This window comes from Salvelinus namaycush, chromosome 6, assembly GCF_016432855.1.
Source record: "Salvelinus namaycush isolate Seneca chromosome 6, SaNama_1.0, whole genome shotgun sequence".
Classification (NCBI taxonomy): domain Eukaryota; kingdom Metazoa; phylum Chordata; class Actinopteri; order Salmoniformes; family Salmonidae; genus Salvelinus; species Salvelinus namaycush.
The window spans coordinates 51,516,908-51,540,143 of record NC_052312.1 but is presented as its reverse complement, the minus strand read 5'-3'; the positions used below and the strand labels follow the sequence as shown (position 1 = coordinate 51,540,143).

The 23,236-nt window shown below is 43.0% G+C and overlaps 1 protein-coding gene across 1 annotated transcript in view; it reads right to left on the bottom strand.

Moving 5' to 3' along the window:
- Nucleotides 1-21,332, bottom strand: part of LOC120050139 (ras-related protein Rap-1b) — a 32,297-nt gene extending 10,965 nt beyond the window's left edge. Inside the window, exons 1-3 of the mRNA XM_038996795.1 lie at nucleotides 21,268-21,332; nucleotides 15,259-15,399; nucleotides 12,434-12,577 (exon numbers count right to left, since the gene is read on the bottom strand). Coding sequence (XP_038852723.1) covers nucleotides 12,434-12,577; nucleotides 15,259-15,399; nucleotides 21,268-21,297 — 315 coding nt within the window. The 5' untranslated portion in view covers nucleotides 21,298-21,332. The remainder of the gene's footprint in view (nucleotides 1-12,433; nucleotides 12,578-15,258; nucleotides 15,400-21,267) is intronic.
- Nucleotides 21,333-23,236: the final 1,904 nt, after the last annotated feature.

The following is a 23,236-nucleotide window of genomic DNA, read 5'->3' as shown; positions in this document are numbered from 1 at the left end:
TTTAAAGTTACTGTTCATAGGAGGTACAGAACCTGTTGTTTATAGTTACTGTTCATAGGAGGTACAGAACCTGTTGTTTAAAGTTACTGTTCATAGGAGGTACAGAACCTGTTGTTTATAGTTACTGTTCATAGGAGGTACAGAACCTGTTGTTTATAGTTACTGTTCATAGGAGGTACAGAACCTGTTGTTTAAAGTTACTGTTCATAGGAGGTACAGAACCTGTTGTTTAAAGTTACTGTTCATAGGAGGTACAGAACCTGTTGTTTAAAGTTACTGTTCATAGGAGGTACAGAACCTGTTGTTTAAAGTTACTGTTCATAGGAGGTACAGAACCTGTTGTTTAAAGTTACTGTTCATAGGAGGTACAGAACCTGTTGTTTAAAGTTACTGTTCATAGGAGGTACAGAACCTGTTGTTTAAAGTTACTGTTCATAGGAGGTACAGAACCTGTTGTTTAAAGTTACTGTTCATAGGAGGTACAGAACCTGTTGTTTAAAGTTACTGTTCATAGGAGATACAGAACCTGTTGTTTATAGTTACTGTTCATAGGAGATACAGAACCTGTTGTTTAAAGTTACTGTTCATAGGAGGTACAGAACCTGTTGTTTAAAGTTACTGTTCATAGGAGGTACAGAACCTGTTGTTTAAAGTTACTGTTCATAGGAGATACAGAACCTGTTGTTTATAGTTACTGTTCATAGGAGATACAGAACCTGTTGTTTAAAGTTACTGTTCATAGGAGGTACAGAACCTGTTGTTTAAAGTTACTGTTCATAGGAGGTACAGAACCTGTTGTTTAAAGTTACTGTTCATAGGAGGTAGAGAACCTGTTGTTTAAAGTTACTGTTCATAGGAGGTACAGAACCTGTTGTTTAAAGTTACTGTTCATAGGAGGTAGAGAACCTGTTGTTTAAAGTTACTGTTCATAGGAGGTACAGAACCTGTTGTTTAAAGTTACTGTTCATAGGAGATACAGAACCTGTTGTTTATAGTTACTGTTCATAGGAGGTACAGAACCTGTTGTTTATAGTTACTGTTCATAGGAGGTACAGAACCTGTTGTTTAAAGTTACTGTTCATAGGAGGTACAGAACCTGTTGTTTATAGTTACTGTTCATAGGAGGTACAGAACCTGTTGTTTATAGTTACTGTTCATAGGAGGTACAGAACCTGTTGTTTAAAGTTACTGTTCATAGGAGGTACAGAACCTGTTGTTTAAAGTTACTGTTCATAGGAGGTACAGAACCTGTTGTTTAAAGTTACTGTTCATAGGAGGTACAGAACCTGTTGTTTAAAGTTACTGTTCATAGGAGGTACAGAACCTGTTGTTTAAAGTTACTGTTCATAGGATACAGAACCTGTTGTTTAAAGTTACTGTTCATAGGAGGTACAGAACCTGTTGTTTAAAGTTACTGTTCATAGGAGGTACAGAACCTGTTGTTTAAAGTTACTGTTCATAGGAGGTACAGAACCTGTTGTTTAAAGTTACTGTTCATAGGAGGTACAGAACCTGTTGTTTAAAGTTACTGTTCATAGGAGGTACAGAACCTGTTGTTTAAAGTTACTGTTCATAGGAGGTACAGAACCTGTTGTTTATAGTTACTGTTCATAGGAGGTACAGAACCTGTTGTTTAAAGTTACTGTTCATAGGAGGTAAGTTACTGTTCATAGGAGGTACAGAACCTGTTGTTTAAAGTTACTGTTCATAGGAGGTACAGAACCTGTTGTTTAAAGTTACTGTTCATAGGAGGTACAGAACCTGTTGTTTAAAGTTACTGTTCATAGGAGGTACAGAACCTGTTGTTTAAAGTTACTGTTCATAGGAGATACAGAACCTGTTGTTTAAAGTTACTGTTCATAGGAGATACAGAACCTGTTGTTTAAAGTTACTGTTCATAGGAGGTACAGAACCTGTTGTTTAAAGTTACTGTTCATAGGAGGTACAGAACCTGTTGTTTAAAGTTACTGTTCATAGGAGGTACAGAACCTGTTGTTTAAAGTTACTGTTCATAGGAGGTACAGAACCTGTTGTTTAAAGTTACTGTTCATAGGAGATACAGAACCTGTTGTTTAAAGTTACTGTTCATAGGAGGTACAGAACCTGTTGTTTAAAGTTACTGTTCATAGGAGGTAGCAGAACCTGTTGTTTAAAGTTACTGTTCATAGGAGGTAGCAGAACCTGTTGTTTAAAGTTACTGTTCATAGGAGGTACAGAACCTGTTGTTTAAAGTTACTGTTCATAGGAGGTACAGAACCTGTTGTTTAAAGTTACTGTTCATAGGAGGTACAGAACCTGTTGTTTAAAGTTACTGTTCATAGGAGGTACAGAACCTGTTGTTTAAAGTTACTGTTCATAGGAGGTACAGAACCTGTTGTTTAAAGTTACTGTTCATAGGAGGTACAGAACCTGTTGTTTAAAGTTACTGTTCATAGGAGGTACAGAACCTGTTGTTTAAGTTACTGTTCATAGGAGGTACAGAACCTGTTGTTTAAAGTTACTGTTCATAGGAGGTACAGAACCTGTTGTTTAAAGTTACTGTTCATAGGAGGTACAGAACCTGTTGTTTAAAGTTACTGTTCATAGGAGATACAGAACCTGTTGTTTAAAGTTACTGTTCATAGGAGGTACAGAACCTGTTGTTTAAAGTTACTGTTCATAGGAGGTACAGAACCTGTTGTTTAAAGTTACTGTTCATAGGAGGTACAGAACCTGTTGTTTAAAGTTACTGTTCATAGGAGGTACAGAACCTGTTGTTTAAAGTTACTGTTCATAGGAGGTACAGAACCTGTTGTTTAAAGTTACTGTTCATAGGAGGTACAGAACCTGTTGTTTAAAGTTACTGTTCATAGGAGGTACAGAACCTGTTGTTTAAAGTTACTGTTCATAGGAGGTACAGAACCTGTTGTTTAAAGTTACTGTTCATAGGAGGTACAGAACCTGTTGTTTAAAGTTACTGTTCATAGGAGGTACAGAACCTGTTGTTTAAAGTTACTGTTCATAGGAGGTACAGAACCTGTTGTTTATAGTTACTGTTCATAGGAGGTACAGAACCTGTTGTTTAAAGTTACTGTTCATAGGAGGTACAGAACCTGTTGTTTAAAGTTACTGTTCATAGGAGGTACAGAACCTGTTGTTTAAAGTTACTGTTCATAGGAGGTACAGAACCTGTTGTTTAAAGTTACTGTTCATAGGAGGTACAGAACCTGTTGTTTAAAGTTACTGTTCATAGGAGGTACAGAACCTGTTGTTTAAAGTTACTGTTCATAGGAGATACAGAACCTGTTGTTTAAAGTTACTGTTCATAGGAGGTACAGAACCTGTTGTTTAAAGTTACTGTTCATAGGAGGTACAGAACCTGTTGTTTAAAGTTACTGTTCATAGGAGGTACAGAACCTGTTGTTTAAAGTTACTGTTCATAGGAGGTACAGAACCTGTTGTTTAAAGTTACTGTTCATAGGAGGTACAGAACCTGTTGTTTAAAGTTACTGTTCATAGGAGATACAGAACCTGTTGTTTAAAGTTACTGTTCATAGGAGGTACAGAACCTGTTGTTTAAAGTTACTGTTCATAGGAGGTACAGAACCTGTTGTTTAAAGTTACTGTTCATAGGAGGTACAGAACCTGTTGTTTAAAGTTACTGTTCATAGGAGATACAGAACCTGTTGTTTAAAGTTACTGTTCATAGGATACAGAACCTGTTGTTTAAAGTTACTGTTCATAGGAGGTACAGAACCTGTTGTTTAAAGTTACTGTTCATAGGAGGTACAGAACCTGTTGTTTAAAGTTACTGTTCATAGGAGGTAGAGAACCTGTTGTTTAAAGTTACTGTTCATAGGAGGTACAGAACCTGTTGTTTAAAGTTACTGTTCATAGGAGGTAGAGAACCTGTTGTTTATAGTTACTGTTCATAGGAGGTACAGAACCTGTTGTTTAAAGTTACTGTTCATAGGAGGTACAGAACCTGTTGTTTAAAGTTACTGTTCATAGGAGATACAGAACCTGTTGTTTAAAGTTACTGTTCATAGGAGATACAGAACCTGTTGTTTAAAGTTACTGTTCATAGGAGGTACAGAACCTGTTGTTTAAAGTTACTGTTCATAGGAGGTACAGAACCTGTTGTTTAAAGTTACTGTTCATAGGATACAGAACCTGTTGTTTAAAGTTACTGTTCATAGGAGATACAGAACCTGTTGTTTAAAGTTACTGTTCATAGGAGATACAGAACCTGTTGTTTAAAGTTACTGTTCATAGGAGGTACAGAACCTGTTGTTTAAAGTTACTGTTCATAGGAGGATACAGAACCTGTTGTTTAAAGTTACTGTTCATAGGAGGATACAGAACCTGTTGTTTAAAGTTACTGTTCATAGGAGGTACAGAACCTGTTGTTTAAAGTTACTGTTCATAGGAGGTACAGAACCTGTTGTTTAAAGTTACTGTTCATAGGAGGTACAGAACCTGTTGTTTAAAGTTACTGTTCATAGGAGGTACAGAACCTGTTGTTTAAAGTTACTGTTCATAGGAGGTACAGAACCTGTTGTTTAAAGTTACTGTTCATAGGAGGTACAGAACCTGTTGTTTAAAGTTACTGTTCATAGGAGGTACAGAACCTGTTGTTTAAAGTTACTGTTCATAGGAGGTACAGAACCTGTTGTTTAAAGTTACTGTTCATAGGAGGTACAGAACCTGTTGTTTAAAGTTACTGTTCATAGGAGGTACAGAACCTGTTGTTTAAAGTTACTGTTCATAGGAGGTACAGAACCTGTTGTTTAAAGTTACTGTTCATAGGAGGTACAGAACCTGTTGTTTAAAGTTACTGTTCATAGGAGGTACAGAACCTGTTGTTTAAAGTTACTGTTCATAGGAGGTACAGAACCTGTTGTTTATAGTTACTGTTCATAGGAGGTACAGAACCTGTTGTTTAAAGTTACTGTTCATAGGAGGTACAGAACCTGTTGTTTATAGTTACTGTTCATAGGAGGTACAGAACCTGTTGTTTAAAGTTACTGTTCATAGGAGGTACAGAACCTGTTGTTTAAAGTTACTGTTCATAGGAGGTACAGAACCTGTTGTTTAAAGTTACTGTTCATAGGAGGTACAGAACCTGTTGTTTAAAGTTACTGTTCATAGGAGGTACAGAACCTGTTGTTTAAGTTACTGTTCATAGGAGGTACAGAACCTGTTGTTTATAGTTACTGTTCATAGGAGGTACAGAACCTGTTGTTTAAAGTTACTGTTCATAGGAGGTACAGAACCTGTTGTTTAAAGTTACTGTTCATAGGAGGTACAGAACCTGTTGTTTAAAGTTACTGTTCATAGGAGGTACAGAACCTGTTGTTTAAAGTTACTGTTCATAGGAGGTACAGAACCTGTTGTTTAAAGTTACTGTTCATAGGAGGTACAGAACCTGTTGTTTAAAGTTACTGTTCATAGGAGGTACAGAACCTGTTGTTTAAAGTTACTGTTCATAGGAGGTACAGAACCTGTTGTTTAAAGTTACTGTTCATAGGAGGTACAGAACCTGTTGTTTAAAGTTACTGTTCATAGGAGGTACAGAACCTGTTGTTTAAAGTTACTGTTCATAGGAGGTACAGAACCTGTTGTTTAAAGTTACTGTTCATAGGAGGTACAGAACCTGTTGTTTAAAGTTACTGTTCATAGGAGGTACAGAACCTGTTGTTTAAAGTTACTGTTCATAGGAGGTACAGAACCTGTTGTTTAAAGTTACTGTTCATAGGAGGTACAGAACCTGTTGTTTAAAGTTACTGTTCATAGGAGGTACAGAACCTGTTGTTTAAAGTTACTGTTCATAGGAGGTACAGAACCTGTTGTTTAAAGTTACTGTTCATAGGAGGTACAGAACCTGTTGTTTAAAGTTACTGTTCATAGGAGGTACAGAACCTGTTGTTTAAAGTTACTGTTCATAGGAGGTACAGAACCTGTTGTTTAAAGTTACTGTTCATAGGAGGTACAGAACCTGTTGTTTAAAGTTACTGTTCATAGGAGGTACAGAACCTGTTGTTTAAAGTTACTGTTCATAGGAGGTACAGAACCTGTTGTTTAAAGTTACTGTTCATAGGAGGTACAGAACCTGTTGTTTAAAGTTACTGTTCATAGGAGGTACAGAACCTGTTGTTTAAAGTTACTGTTCATAGGAGGTACAGAACCTGTTGTTTATAGTTACTGTTCATAGGAGGTACAGAACCTGTTGTTTAAAGTTACTGTTCATAGGAGGTACAGAACCTGTTGTTTAAAGTTACTGTTCATAGGAGGTACAGAACCTGTTGTTTAAAGTTACTGTTCATAGGAGGTACAGAACCTGTTGTTTAAAGTTACTGTTCATAGGAGGTACAGAACCTGTTGTTTAAAGTTACTGTTCATAGGAGGTACAGAACCTGTTGTTTAAAGTTACTGTTCATAGGAGGTACAGAACCTGTTGTTTAAAGTTACTGTTCATAGGAGGTACAGAACCTGTTGTTTAAAGTTACTGTTCATAGGAGGTACAGAACCTGTTGTTTAAAGTTACTGTTCATAGGAGGTACAGAACCTGTTGTTTAAAGTTACTGTTCATAGGAGGTACAGAACCTGTTGTTTAAAGTTACTGTTCATAGGAGGTACAGAACCTGTTGTTTAAAGTTACTGTTCATAGGAGGTACAGAACCTGTTGTTTAAAGTTACTGTTCATAGGAGGTACAGAACCTGTTGTTTAAAGTTACTGTTCATAGGATACAGAACCTGTTGTTTAAAGTTACTGTTCATAGGAGGTACAGAACCTGTTGTTTAAAGTTACTGTTCATAGGAGGTACAGAACCTGTTGTTTAAAGTTACTGTTCATAGGAGGTACAGAACCTGTTGTTTAAAGTTACTGTTCATAGGAGGTACAGAACCTGTTGTTTAAAGTTACTGTTCATAGGAGGTACAGAACCTGTTGTTTAAAGTTACTGTTCATAGGAGGTACAGAACCTGTTGTTTAAGTTACTGTTCATAGGAGGTACAGAACCTGTTGTTTAAAGTTACTGTTCATAGGAGGTACAGAACCTGTTGTTTAAAGTTACTGTTCATAGGAGGTACAGAACCTGTTGTTTAAAGTTACTGTTCATAGGAGGTACAGAACCTGTTGTTTAAAGTTACTGTTCATAGGAGGTACAGAACCTGTTGTTTAAAGTTACTGTTCATAGGAGGTACAGAACCTGTTGTTTAAAGTTACTGTTCATAGGAGGTACAGAACCTGTTGTTTAAAGTTACGTTCATAGGAGGTACAGACCTGTTGTTTAGTTACTGTTCATTAGAGGTACAGAACCTGTTGTTTAAGTTACTGTTCATAGGAAGTACAGAACTGTTGTTTAAAGTACTGTTATAGGAGGTAAGAACCTGTTTGTTTAAAGTTACGTGTCATAGGAGGTACAGAACCTGTTGTTTAAAGGTATTGTCATAGGAGGAAGACTGTTGTTAGTTTTCTATCATAGGAGGTAAAGAACCTGTTGTTTAAAGTTACTGTTAAGGAGGTACAGAACCTGTTTGTTTATAGTTACGTTTCATAGGAGTACAGAACCTGTTGTTTAAAGTTACTGTCATAGGAGGTACAGAACTGTTGTTTAAAGTACTGTTCATAGGAGGTACAGAACCTGTTGTTTAAAGTTACTGTTCATAGGAGTACAGAACCTGTGTTTAAAGTTACTGTTCATAGGGAGTACAGAACCTGTTGTTTTAGTTACTGTTCATAGGGAGGTACAGAACCTGTGTTTAAAGTTACTGTTCATAGGAGGTACAGAACCTGTTGTTAAAGTTACTGTCATAGGAGGTACAGAACCTGTTGTTTAAGTACTGTTTCATAGGAGTACAGAACCTGTTGTTTAAAGTTATGTTCATAGGAGGTACAGAACCTGTTTGTTTTTAAAGATCTACTGTTCATAGGAGGTACAGAACCTGTTGTTAAAGTTACTGTTCTAGGAGGTACAGAACCTGTTGTTTAAAGTTACGTTCATAGGAGAGTACAGAACCTGTTGTTTAAAGTTACTGTCATAGGAGATACAGAACCTGTGTTTAAAGTTACTGTTCATAGGGATACAGAACCGTTGTTTAAGTTACTGTTCATAGGAGGTACAGAACCTGTGTTAAAGTTACTGTTCATAGGAGGTACAGAACCTGTTGTTTAAAGTTACTGTTCATAGGAGTACAGAACCTGTTGTTTAAAGTTACTGTTCATAGGAGGTACAGAACCTGTGTTAAAGTACTTATAGGAGGTACAGAACTGTTGTTAAAGTACTGTTCATAGGAGGTACAGAAACCTGTTGTTTAAAGTTACTGTTCATAGGAGTACAGAACCTGTTGTTTAAAGTTACTGTTCATAGGAGGTACAGAACTGTTGTTTAAAGTTACTGTTCATAGGAGTACAGAACCTGTTGTTTAAAGTTACTGTCATAGGAGGTACAGAACCTGGTTATGTTAACGTTTACTGTCATAGGAGGTACAGAAACTGTTGTTTAAAGTTACTGTTCATAGGAGTACAGAACCTGTTGTTTAAAGTTACTGTTCATAGGAGGTACAGAACCTGTTGTTTAAGTTACTGTTCATAGGAGGTACAGAACCTGTTGTTTATAGTTACTGTTCATAGGAGGTACAGAACCTGTTGTTTAAAGTACTGTTCATAGGAGGTTACAGACACCTGTTGTTATAAGTTACTGTTCATAGGAGGTACAGACCTGTTGTTTAAAGTTACTGTTCATAGGAGTACAGAACCTGTTGTTAAATTACTGTTCATAGGAGGTACAGAACCTGTGTTTAAAGTTACTGTTCATAGGAGGTACAGAACTGTTGTTTAAAGTACTGTCATAGGAGGTACAGAACTGTGTTTAAAAGTTATGTTCATAGGAGTAACAGAACTGTTGTTTAACGTTACTGTTCATAGGAGGTACAGAACCTGTGTTTAAAGTTACTGTTCTAGGAGGTACAGAACCTGTTGTTTAAAGTTACTGTTCATAGGAGGTACAAGAACCTGTTGTTAAAGTTACTTTCATAGGGTACAGACCTGTTGTTAAAGTTATGTTCATAGGAGGACAGAACTGTTGTTTAAAGTTACTGTTCTAGGAGATACAGAACCTGTTGTTTAAAGTTACTGTTCATAGGAGGTACAGAACCTGTTGTTTAAGTTAGTTCATAGGAGATACAGAACCTGTGTTTATAGTTACTGTTCATAGGAGGTACAGAACCTGTGTTTAAGTTACTGTTCATAGGAGGTACAGAACCTGTTGTTTAAGTTACTGTTCATAGGAGGTACGAACCTGTTGTTTAAAGTTACTGTTCATAGGAGGTACAGAACCTGTGTTTAAAGTTACTGTTCATGGAGGTACAGAACCTGTTGTTTTAAGTTACTGTTCATAGGAGTACAGAAACTGTTGTTTAAAGTTACTGTTCATAGGAGGTACAGAACTGGTGTTTATAGTTACTGTTCATAGGAGGTACAGAACCTGTTGTTTATAGTTATGTTCATAGGAGTACAGAACTGTGTTTAAAGTTCTGTTTCATAGGAGGTACAGAACCTGTGTTTAAAGTTACTGTTCATAGGAGTACAGAACCTGTTGTTAAAGTTACTGTTCATAGGAGGTACAGAACCTGTTGTTTAAAGTTACGTTCATAGGAGGTACAGAACTGTGTTTAAGTTACTGTTCAAGGAGGTACAGAACCTGTTGTTTAAAGTTAATGTTCATAGGAGGTACAGAACCTGTTGTTTAAAGTTACTGGTCATAGGAGGTACAGAACCTGTTGTTTAAAGTTACTTTCATAGGAGGTACGAACTGGTGTTTAAAGTTACTGTCCTAGGAGGTACAGAAACCTGTTTTGTTTAAGGTTACTGTTCATAGGAGGTACAGAACCTGTTGTTTAAAGTTACGTTCATAGGAGGTAGAGAACCTGTGTTTAAAGTTACTGTTCATAGGAGGTACAGAAACTGTTGTTTAAAGTTACTGTTCATAGGAGGTACAGAACTGTTGTTAAGTTACTGTTCATAGGAGGTACACGAACCTGTTGTTTAAAGTTACGTTCATAGGAGGTAACAGAACCTGTTGTTTAAAGTTACTGTCATAGGAGGTAGAGAACCTGTGTTTAAAGTTACTGTTCATAGAGATACAGAACCTGTTGTTTAGTTAGTTCATAGGAGGTACTGAAACCTGTTGTTTAAAGTTACTGTTCATAGGAGATACAGAACACTGTGTTTAAAGTTACTGTTCATAGGAGGTTCAGAACCTGTTGTTTAAAGTACTGTTCATAGGAGGTACAGAACCTGTTGTTTAAGTTACTGTCATAGGAGGTACAGAACCTGTTGTTAAAGTTACTGTCATAGGAGGTACAGAACCTGTTGTTTAAAGTTACTGTTCATAGGAGGTCAGAACCTGTTGTTAAGTTACTGTTCATAGGAGGTACAAGAACCTGTTGTTTAAGTTACTGTTCATAGGAGGTACAGAACCGTGTTGTAAAGTTACTGTTCATAGGAGGTACAGAACCGTTGTTTAAAGTTTACTGTTCATAGGAGTACAGAACCTGTTGTTTAAAGTTACTGTTCATAGGAGGTACGAACTGTGTTTAAAGTTACTGTTCATAGGAGGTACAGAACCTGTTGTTTAAAGTTACTGTTCATAGGCGGTACAGAACCTGTTGTTTAAAGTTACGTTCATAGGAGTACAGAACTGTTGTTTAAAGTTACGTTCATAGAGATACAGAACCTGTTGTTTAAAAGTTACTGTTCATAGGAGGTACAGAACCTGTTGTTAAGTTACTGTCATAGGAGGTACAGAAACTGTTGTTTATAGTTACTGTTATAGGAGGTACAGACCTGTTGTTATAGTTACTGTTCATAGGAGGTACAGAACCTGTTGTTTAAAGTTACTGTTCATAGGAGGTACAGAACCTGTTGTTTAAGTTACTGTTCATAGGAGATACAGAACCTGTTGTTTTATAGTTACTGTTCATAGGAGGTACAGAAACTGTTGTTTAAAGTTTAGTTCATAGGAGGTACAGAACCTGTTGTTTAAAGTTACTGTTCATAGGAGATACAGAAACCTGTTGTTTAAAGTTACTGTTCATAGGAGGTACAGAACTGTGTTTAAAGTTACGTTCATAGAGGTACAGAAACTGTTGTTTAAGTTACTGTCATAGGATACAGAACCTGTTGTTTAAAGTTACGTTCATAGGAGATACAGACCTGTTGTTAAAGTTACTGTTCATAGGAGGTACAGAACTGTTGTTTAAAGTTACTGTTCATAGGAGATACAGAACCTGTTGTTTATAGTTACTGTTCATAGGAGGTACAGAACTGTGTTTAAAGTACTGTTCATAGGAGGTACAGAACTGTTGTTTAAGTTACTGTTCATAGGAGGTACCGAACCTGTTGTTTAAAGTTACTGTTCATAGGAGGTACAGAACCTGTTGTTTAAAGTTACTGTTCATAGGAGGTACAGAACCTGTTGTTTAAAGTTACTGTTCATAGGAGGTACAGAACCTGTTGTTTAAAGTTACTGTTCATGTTGTTTGAAACTGGCTGAGAAAATACTCCAGTGCCAATGGTTACAATCATTCTCTTGTCCTGAGTGTCCAGATGTGTAATGTACTGATGCAGGGTGTGTGGGTACTGATGCAGGGTGTGTGGGGGTACTGATGCAGGGTGTGTGGGTACTGATGCAGGGTGTGTGGGTACTGATGCAGGGTGTGTGGGGGTACTGATGCAGGGTGTGTGGGGGTACTGATGCAGGGTGTGTGGGGGTACTGAGCAGGTGTGGTCGTGGTGGTGGGTGATGCAGTGTAGTGGGGGTATGATGCAGGGTGTGTGGGGGTACTGATGCAGGTGTGTGGGGGGTATGATGCAGGGTGTGTGGGGTACTGATGCAGGGTGTGTGGGGGGTACTGATCTGGCAGGGGTGGGGGGGGTACGGATGAGGGTGTGAGGGGGGTACTGATGCAGGGTGTGGGGGGGTACTGATGCAGGGTGTGTGGGTACTGATGCAGGGTGTGTGGGTGTACTGATGCAGGGTGTGTGGGTACTGATGCAGGGTGTGTGGGTACTGATGCAGGGTGTGTGTGTAGTGATGCAGGGTGTGTGGGTACTGATGCAGGGTGTGTGGGTACTGATGCAGGGTGTGTGGGGGTACTGATGCAGGGTGTGTGGGTACTGATGCAGGGTGTGTGGGTACTGATGCAGGGTGTAGTGATGCAGGGTGTGTGGGTACTGATGCAGGGTGTGTGGGTACTGATGCAGGGTGTGTGTGTAGTGATGCAGGGTGTACTGATGCAGGGTGTGTGGGTACTGATGCAGGGTGTACTGATGCAGGGTGTGTGGGTACTGATGCAGGGTGTACTGATGCAGGGTGTACTGATGCAGGGTGTGTGTGTAGTGATGCAGGGTGTACTGATGCAGGGTGTGTGAGGTGTGTGTTGTACTCACCTCGTTGACGTTGATCTTGGACTTTGCGGAGGACTCCAGGAAAGCACAGCTGCTCCACTGTCTGGCCAGGTTCTGTCCCTGTTCCTTCCCCACAACACGCTCATCCTCCAGATCACATTTATTACCCACCAGAATCATCGGAACCTGGAGAGAGAGGGAGGAGTGGGGGGGAGGAGGAGGGGAGGGGGGAGTGGAAGCAGGGGAGAGGGAGAGACAAGGAGATGGAGAGACAGAGAAAGAGGGAGAGACAGGAGAGAGGCAGGGAGATGAAGAGGCAGAGAGACAGAGAAAGGGGGAGAGGGAGAAACAGGAGAGAGGCAGGGAGATGGAGAGGCAGAGAGACAGAGAAAGGGGGAGAGAGGGAGAGAGGCAGGGAGATGGAGAGGCAGAGAGCAGAGAAGGAGGAGAGAGAGGAGAGGACAGGAGAGAGGCAGGGAGATGGAGAGGCAGAGAGACAGAGAAAAGGGGAGAGGGAGAGACAGGAGAGAGGCAGGGAGATGGAGAGACAGCGAAAGGGGGAGAGAGGGAGAGACAGGAGAGAGGCAGGGAGATGGAGAGACAGCGAAAGGGGGAGAGAGGGAGAGACAGGAGAGAGGCAGGGAGATGGAGAGACAGCGAAAGGAGAGAGAGGGAGAGACAGAGAAGGCAGGGAGAGGAGAGACAGCGAAAGGGGGAGAGAGGGAGAGACAGGAGAGAGGCAGGGAGATGGAGAGACAGCGAAAGGGGGAGAGAGGGAGAGACAGGAGAGAGGCAGGGAGATGGAGAGACAGCGAAAGGGGGAGAGAGAAATATAAAAAAGAGTGGAGACAGGAAAGAGAGAGGGAGATAATATAGGGGGAGAGAGAGAGAGAGAAGTTTAATATTATTCGAGGTCACATTCAACACTTTGATAGGTATGAAGGGTTTTTGCTTTGTTGTTGCATTCATAGGCTCTATAGAAAATTACTTTTTCCAACACCGACTAACATGCCTGGTACTTGAGAAGAAAGACACAGTAGATCATCGCTTAGAAGAGAAGGATACTGAAACAGCTGAATATTCTCCTGTTTACTGTAGAAGAGAGAGGAATGAAATGAAACACACAGCTGAGTTAGTATCCTCTCCTGGTTTACTGTAGAGAGAGAGAGGAATGAAATGAAACACACAGATGAGTTAGTATCCTCTCCTGGTTATGTTAGAGAGAGGAGAGGAATGAAATGAAACACACAGCTGAGTTAGTATCCTCTCCTGGTTTACTGTAGAGAGAGAGAGGAATGAAATGAAACACACAGCTGAGTTAGTATCCTCTCCTGGTTTACTGTAGAGAGAGAGAGGAATGAAATGAAACACACAGCTGAGTTAGTATCCTCTCCTGGTTTACTGTAGAGAGAGAGAGGAATGAAATGAAACACACAGCTGAGCTTCAATCTCCGTGTTTATGTTAGAGAGAGAGAGGAAGCAAATGAAAACACACAGCTGAGTTAGTATTTCTCCTGCGTAACTGTAGAGAGAGAGAGGAATGAAATGAAACACACAGCTGGTAGTATCCTCTCCTAGTTATGTACTGAGAGAGGAGAGGAATGAAAGGAAACACCAGCTGAGCTAGTTATCCTCTCCGGTTTACTGTAGAGAGAGAGGAGGAATGAAAGAACACAAGCTGAGTTAGACTTCCCTCTCCTGGTTTACTGGTAGAGAGAGAGAGGAATGAAATGGAAAACACACAGCTGAGCTAGTATCCTCTCCTGGTTTACTGTAGAGAGAGAGAGGAATGAAATGAAACACACAGCTGAGTTAGTATCCTCCTGGTTTACTGTAGAGAGAGAGAGGAATGAAATGAAACACACAGCTGAGTTAGTATCCTCTCTGGAATTACTGTAGAGAGAGAGAGGAATGAAATGAACACACAGCTGAGTAGCTATCCTCTCCTGGTTATGTAGTAGAGAGAGAGGAGAATGAAATGAAACACAAGCGAGTTAGATAGCCTCTCTGGTTTAATGTAGAGAGAGAGGAATGAAATGAAAACACACAGCTGAGTTAGTATCTCTCGGTTTACTGTAGAGAGAGAGAGGATGAAAGAAACACACGATGAGTTAGTACGCTCTCCGGTTTACTATAGAGAGAGGAGGAATGTAACACACAGCGGAGTTAGTATCCTCCTTACTAAGAGATGATAAACCTGTTAGTTCTATCCTGTACTGTAGGAGAGAGAGAGACTGAAATGAAACACACAGCTGAGTAGTATCCTTCTCCTGGTTTATGTAGACGAGAGAGGAATGAAATGAAAACAACAGCTTAGTTAGTATCCTCTCCTGGTTACTGCTAGAGAGAGAGAGGAATGAAATGAAACCCACAAGCTCGAGTTTAGTACCTCTCTGGTTTACTGTTAGAGAGAGAGAGGAAGAAAAATGACACCACGCTGAGTAGTAATCCTCTCTGTGTACTGTAGAGAGAGAGGAATTAAATGAAACACACAGATGAGTTAGTATCCTCTCCTGGTTTACTGTAGAGAGAGAGAGGAATGAAATGAAACACACAGCTGAGTTAGTATGTTTTAACCCTGTGTGACCCGGCCTGAAGCCCAGGCATTCTGCATCAAGGTGTACATGTATGGGCAGGAACACACACATTCCATCTTCCCAAGGTAGCAGAATGCCATCTTCCCAAGGTAGCAGAATGCCATCTGCTCTCCTAGGATCTCAGTGTATATGTGTGAGTGTAGTGTAGTTGTGTCTTTTTCTGTGTGTGTGTGTGTGTGTGTGTGTGTGTGTGTGTGTGTGTGTGTGTGTGTGTGTGTGTGTGTGTGTGTGTGTGTGTGTGCATCCTTGCATGTGTGTGTGATAACTTACATCGTCAGTGTCTTTGACTCGGAGGATCTGTTCTCGTAGGTCTTGCAGGTCGTTGAAAGTGGACTGGGCTGTGATGGAGTACACTAACGCAAAGCCCTGGCCATTCTTCATGTACAGATCTCTCATGGCTGTGAATTGTTCCTGTGGAGGAGAGAGAGACATACAGGAAGCTAAAGACTTGTCATTAGGGGTGATAACATGGGCAAGGATCCAATCTAAAGCCTTGTCATTAGGGATGAGAACATGGGCAATGATCCAAGCTAAAGACTTGTCATTAGGGGTGATAACATGGGCAAGGAACCCATCTAAAGCCTTGTCATTAGAGATGATAACATGAGCAAGGATCCCATATAAAGCCTTGTCATTAGGGGTGATAACATGGGCAAGGAACCCATCTAAAGCCTTGTCATTAGAGATGATAACATGAGCAAGGATCCCATATAAAGCCTTGTCATTAGGGGTGATAACACGGGCAAGGATCCCATCTAAAGCCTGGTCATTAGGGATGATAACATGGGCAAGGATCCAATCTAGAGCCTGGTCATTTGGGATGATAACATGGGCAAGGATCCAATCTAGAGCCTGGTCATTTGGGATGATAACATGGGCAAGGATCCAATCTAGAGCCTGGTCATTTGGGATGATTACATGGGCAAGGATCCAATCTATAGCCTGGTGATTTGGGATGATAACATGTGCAAGGATCCCGTCTATAGCCTGGTCATTTGGGATGATAACATGGGCAAGGATCCAATCTATAGCCTGGTCATTTGGGATGATAACATGTGCAAAGATCCCGTCTATAGCCTGGTCATTTGGGATGATAACATGTGCAAGGATCCCGTCTAGAGCCTGGTCATTTGGGATGATAACATGTGCAAGGATCCCGTCTATAGCCTGGTCATTTGGGATGATAACATGTGCAAGGATCCCGTCTATAGCCTGGTCATTTGGGATGATAACATGGGCAAGGATCCTCCTCGGCCAGGTCATTTGGGATGATAACATGTGGGCAACGACTCAAACTAGAAGTGGTCATAGGGATGAAACATGGGCAAGGATCCATCTAAAGCATCTGTCATAGAGAGAAACATGAGCAAGGGATGCCGTCTATAGCCTGGTCATTGGATGATAACAGAGCAAGGATCCCGTCTATAGCATGGTCATTGGGATGATAAATGTGAAAGGATCCCCCGTTATAGCTGGTCATTTGGGATGATAAACATGTGCAAGGATCCCGTCTAGAGCCTGGTCATTTGGGATGATAACATGGGCAAGGATCCCGTCTATAGCCTGGTCATTTGGGATGATAACATGGGCAAGGATCCCGTCTATAGCCTGGTCATTTGGGATGATAACATGTGCAAGGATCCCGTCTAGAGCCTGGTCATTTGGGATGATAACATGTGCAAGGATCCCGTCTATAGCCTGGTCATTTGGGATGATAACATGTGCAAGGATCCCGTCTAGAGCCTGGTCATTTGGGATGATAACACGGACAAGGATCCATCCAATGCTTTTCTCTTTATCTTGTGTAAATATTTGCCCTGCACACTTCCATCACCTGGCTTGGATGGGGTGAGCCTCAGTATCATTCCAACTGAGTTAACAAGATGTTAGAGCACAGTAGAGATACTGAAGACATTATGGAGGAGGCTGATCACAGTAGAGATACTGAAGACAGTGTGGTGGTGGAGGAGGAGGCTGATCACAGTAGAGATACTGAAGACAGTGTGGTGGAGGAGGCTGATCACAGTAGAGATACTGAAGACATTATGGAGGATGCTGATCACAGTAGAGATACTGAAGACAGTGTGGTGGAGGAGGAGGAGGCTGATCACAGTAGAGATACTGAAGACATTATGGAGGAGGCTGATCACAGTAGAGATACTGAAGACAGTGTGGTGGAGGAGGCTGATCACAGTAGAGATACTGAAGACAGTGTGGAGGAGGAGGCTGATCACAGTAGAGATACTGAAGACAGTGTGGTGGAGGAGGAGGCTGATCACAGTAGAGATACTGAAGACAGTGTGGTGGAGGAGGAGGAGGCTGATCACAGTAGAGATACTGAAGACAGTGTGGTGGAGGAGGCTGATCAGGGTAGAGATACTGAAGACAGTGTGGTGGAGGAGGCTGATCACAGTAGAGATACTGAAGACAGTGTGGAGGAGGAGGCTGATCACAGTAGAGATACTGAAGACAGTGTGGTGGAGGAGGAGGAGGAGGCTGATCACAGTAGAGATACTGAAGACAGTGTAGTGGAGGAGGCTGATCACAGTAGAGATACTGAAGACAGTGTGGTGGTGGAGGAGGCTGATCACAGTAGAGATACTGAAGACAGTGTGGTGGAGGAGGCTGATCACAGTAGAGATACTGAAGACAGTGGTGGAGGAGGCTGATCACAGTAGAGATACTGAAGACAGTGTGGTGGAGGAGGCTGATCACAGTAGAGATACTGAAGACAGTGGTGGAGGAGGAGGCCTGACACACGTAGAGATTACTGAAGACAGTGTGTGGAAGGAGGCTGATCAGGGTAGAGATACTGAAGACAGTGTGGTGCGAGGAGGTCTGATCACAGATAGAGGTACTGAAGACAGGTGGTTGGAGGAGTGCTCACAGTAGAGATACCTGAAGCCAGTTGTGGAGGAGGCTGATCACAGTAGAGATACTGAAGACAGTGTAGTGGAGGAGGCTGATCACAGTAGAGATACTGAAGACAGTGTGGTGGAGGAGGAGGCTGATCACAGTAGAGATACTGAAGACAGTGTGGTGGAGGAGGCTGATCACAGTAGAGATACTGAAGACAGTGTGGTGGTGGAGGAGGAGGCTGATCAACGAGAGGATACTGAAGTTACAGTGGTGGGAGGAGGAGGGCGATCACAGTAGGATACTGAAGACAGTGTCGGTGGAGGGGAGGCGCTGATCACGTAGGATACTGCAGACAGTGTCGGTGGAAGAGGAGGCTGATCACAGTAGAGATACGAAGACCCAGGTGGTGGAGGAGGCTGATCACAGTAAGGAATACTGAAAGACGTCGTGAGGAGGAGGCTGATCACAGTAGAGATACTGAAGACAGTGTGGAGGAGGAGGCTGATCACAGTAGAGATACTGAAGACAGTGTGGTGGAGGAGGCTGATCACAGTAGAGATACTGAAGACAGTGTGGTGGAGGAGGAGGCTGATCACAGTAGAGATACTGAAGACAGTGTGGAGGAGGAGGCTGATCACAGTAGAGATACTGAAGACATGGTGGTGGTGGAGGAGGCTGATCACAGTAGAGATACTGAAGACAGTGTGGTGGTGGAGGAGGCTGATCACAGTAGAGATACTGAAGACAGTGTGGTGGAGGAGGAGGAGGCTGATCACAGTAGAGATACTGAAGACAGTGTGGTGGAGGCTGATCTGTCTTTGAGTGATAAATAACCTCTCTCTGTTGGTCGTTCATTTCATCCCTCTGTCTGCTGTCAGTAGTGAGTCTGTAGCGACCTCCAAGATGAATAACCTGCCACACCATCGCTGCGTCGCACTGCGTCACGATAATGAGGGGTAGCCACCGGCGTCGTTAAGGCGACTGTTTACACGGCAGAACCTCAGAGGCCATTAGGTGTAGTTAGAGACAACCGTGGCGGGGCGATAGGAGTGGGGGTGCGATGGTAGAGGCGGGTGTGTGTGTGTGTGTGTCTTATTTGAACTGCAGACTAAAGGTGGTGTGTGCTTGCCATTCTCTCTGAGTGCAAAAGTAACGCAAAGACGTTTAACAAAACCAGAGGTCACCCAGGTGGCTCACACAGTCGTCTTTGCAATTCACACGTGATATCTGTTGTCAATACTGTTAAAATGGTGGTCAATAGCGTGAGAGTCAAACACAACTGTTTCCAAACAGAGGAAACACATTTTAAAAAAGGAAACGGCACCTTATTCCCTATATAGTGCACTACTTTTGATACAAAGCCATATGGGCCCTGGTCAGAAGTAGTGCACTATGTAGGCATTAGGGTGCCATAGCAACAGTGTTCCATTCATTGGGGGAAATCCCAGGCTAAGATTCTATTGGTATCTTTCTTTCATATTCACAGGAAGATGATTTTGGCAGTCTGTACTCACTGACCTTTCCTCCAGATTCAACTGGAACGACACATTCTGATTCTGAGCTAGGATTTACAAGTGCATTTCACAGATTTGTCATTTTAGTTTAAATAAATTGAGATCTTTTTTTTTTTTAGAGGTGATTTAAAGGAGTCGTGATAAGGGAATCTGTTTGTTTAGATTGGATTATGTTGTGTGAGAGGCGTTCTCTATCATTGCCAAGCCTCTGTTGTAAACAGTCAAGGGGACTGAGAAACTGTCGTCCATCTTGGCTCCAACTCTGTGTGGGTGGAGCCAATCGGGTGCAGAGAGACCAAGGACACCATTGGCCACCTGTCACCACCACAGAAAGCACATGCGTTCCGTGCTGTCGTCTGCTATCCTTCTCTCGCTACGCTGGGTGGCTGTCTGTCTGCCCCCCCTCTCAGATAGCGCTAGGGAGGATGAAGGGGGTCGTTCGCTCCCATCCATCTCCTACAATAAGAGGGTTGAGGGGCTGCGTGCTCACTCTAGGCGAGGAGGGATTGAAGCTTCGTGTTGACTCTCCTCAGACGTGGGGATTGACAGGGGCGCGCTGTCTGTCTGTCTCTCCTCCATCTTCTCGATACGGTGGGGATTGAAGGCGTCTTCTCTCTCCACCATCTTACAGCTAGCGGAGAGGGTGGGGTTTGAGAGGGTTGAAGCGGTCGTTGTCCAAATCCCTGCGCGTGAGGATTGACAGGGTGTTCTCTGCTCTCCGCCACATCTCCTGTGCTGGGGGTTTTACAGCCGTGTCTCTTCTCCATCCATCTTCCTGGCGGGAGAGGTGCAGGCTGTCTTTGTTTCCCTCCAGCTAGCGGTAGAGGAAGGGGATTTGACAGGGGGCTGTCTGTCTGTCTGTCTCCTCCATCCATCTCTCCTACGCAGCTAGGGCGGTAGAAAGGGATTGAAGCTGACGTCGTCCATCTCCGCACCGCGGTAGAGGGGGATGTACAGGCTGCTGTGTCTGTCTCCTCCATCCATCTCTCCTCAGCTAGCGGTAGAGGAAGGGGATTTGACAGGGGGCTGTCTGTCTGTCTGTCTCCTCCATCCATCTCTCCTCAGCTAGCGGTAGAGGAAGGGGATTTGAGGAAGCAGAGAGAGATCTTATCCAATTCCTTGCACTTGTGTAATGGCTAAATATGGTTCACCAGTTCGAACTGTATGAAATTGTGAAGGCATGCTCTCTGTAAAACCCCATCTCGTAGGTCTACCAAAACTCCTCCCCCTCCTCCTCCTCCTGTAGGTCTACCATAACCCCCCCTCCTCTTCCTCCTGTTGGTCAACCATAACTCCTCCCCCTCCTCCCTCTCTGTGGTCTACAACCCCTATCCTGAAAGGTCTACCAACCCCTCCTCCTTTAAGTCTACCAAACCCCTCCCCTCCTGTAAGTTACCATAACCCCTCACTCCTCCTGTCCCTAACCCCTCCGTAATCTACAATAAACCCTCCTCCTCCTGTAGTCTACATCACTCTCCTCCTGTAAGTCTCACCCTCTGAAGTCTTCCCATAACCCCATCCTCCTCTGTAAGTCACCATAACCCACTCCTCCTCCCTGTAAGTTACAAACCTCTCTCGTAATCTACCATAACCCGCCTCCTTCCTGTCTCCTAAGTGACAATAACCCCTCCTCCTCCTGTAAGTCTACCATAACTCCTCCTCCTCCTCCTGTAAGTCTACCATAACCCCTCCTCCTCCTGTAAGTCTACCATAACTCCTCCTCCTCCTGTAAGTCTACCATAACTCCTCCTCCTCCTGTAAGTCTACCATAACCCCTCCTCCTCCTGTAGGTCTACCATAACTCCTCCTCCTCCTGTAAGTCTACCATAACTCCTCCTCCTCCTCCTGTAAGTCTACCATAACCCATTCACCCCCTCCTCCTCCACCCCTCCTGTAGGTCTCTTACCGTCCCTGCAGTGTCCAGAATCTCCAGCATACACTGCTGCCCGTCCACCTCCACTTGCTGCAGAGAAAGAGACAGAGAGAGACAGAGAGAGAGACAGATACAGAGAGAGAGACAGAGAGAGACAGAGAGAGACAGAGAGAGACAGAGACAGACAGAGAGGAGGGACAGACAGAGAGAGACAGAGAGACAGACAGAGAGAGACAGAGAGAGAGAGAGACAGAGACAGACAGATGAAGAGAGACAGAGACAGAGAGAGAGACAAGAAAGAAGAGCAGAGCAGACGAAGAGACAGACAGAGAGAGAGACAGAGAGAGAAAAAGGCATTATTATAAGCACATCTGAAACAATTACATTCTCTTATCCTCCCTCATCCCTCCACCTTGACCCAAAATCTCTCTCAGTGACTTCCAGGCCTGTGGTACTCCACTGTAATTACCCTCCTCCACCCCCGCTGGGCCCACGCCTTGGTTCAGTCCATTACTTCCACCAGGCTCCTAATTGGGTGGGGTCGTTCCATTTATGACCAGTCCTGTCTGCTGTGAGGGCGCTCGTTCAGCCACTGGACAGTGAGGACTCACTACAGATCTGACTGAGAAGGCTCTAGAAGTGGACCATCTACAGCCTGGTCCCAGATCTGTTTGTGATCCGTCTCGCCAACTCTTACAGTCTCAATGAACATAGGGAGTCGACACAAACAGATCTGGGAGACCACCTTGACCTCTGTACTGACACAGGGGGGAATTACTTTACGACAGTCAGTCAATCTGGTTACTGCTGACGTCACTGTCTGTTTCCACTTCCTGTCCATGTTTTAGCTGCTACCCTCCTCTCCTTTCTGTAGGAAGAACGTCTCTCCTCTGTAACAGTCCTGTCTGTCTCAGTACCTCCGTAACAGTCCTGTCTGTCTCAGTACCTCTGTCACAGTCCTGTCTGTCTCAGTACCTCTGTCACAGTCCTGTTCGGTCTCATACCTCCGCTCACTCCTGTCTGTCTCAGTACCTCTGTCACAGTCCTGTCTGTCTCAGTACCTCTGTCACAGTCCTGTCTGTCTCAGTACCTCTGTCACAGTCCTGTCTGTCTCAGTACCTCTGTCACAGTCCTGTCTGTCTCAGTACCTCTGTAACAGTCCTGTCTGTCTCAGTACCTCTGTAACAGTCCTGTCGTTCAGTACTCTGTAACAGTCCGTTCTGTCTCAGACTCTGACAGTCCTGCATGTTCAAGTACCTCTGAAAAGTCCTGTCTGTAATCAGTACCCTCTGTAACAGTCGTCTGGTCTCAGACTCTGGAACAGTCCTGTCTGTCCAGTGACCTTCTGTAACAGTCCTGGTCTGTCTCAGTACCTCTGTAACCGTCTGGTCTGCCTCATACATCTGTAACAGTTCTGTAGTCCTCAGTACCTCTGTAACAGTCCTGTCTGTCTCAGTACCTCTGTAACAGTCCTGTCTGTCTCAGTACCTCTGTAACAGTCCTGTCTGTCTCAGTACCTCTGTAACAGTCCTGTCTGTCTCAGTACCTCTGTAACAGTCCTGTCTGTCTCAGTACCTCTGTAACAGTCCTGTCTCAGTACCTCTGTAACAGTCCTGTCTCAGTACCTCTGTAACAGTCCTGTCTCAGTACCTCTGTAACAGTCCTGTCTCAGTACCTCTGTAACAGTCCTGTCTCAGTACCTCTGTAACAGTCCTGTCTGTCTCAGTACCTCTGTAACAGTCCTGTCTGTCTCAGTACCTCTGTAACAGTCCTGTCTCAGTACCTCTGTAACAGTCCTGTCTCAGTACCTCTGTAACAGTCCTGTCTCAGTACCTCTGTAACAGTCCTGTCTCAGTACCTCTGTAACAGTCCTGTCTCAGTACCTCTGTAACAGTCCGTCTCGGTACCTCGTAACCGACCTGTTCAGTACCTTCTGTACAGTCCTTGTTGAGTACCTCTGTAACAGGTCCTGTCTCGTACCTCTTAACAGTCCTTGTCTCAG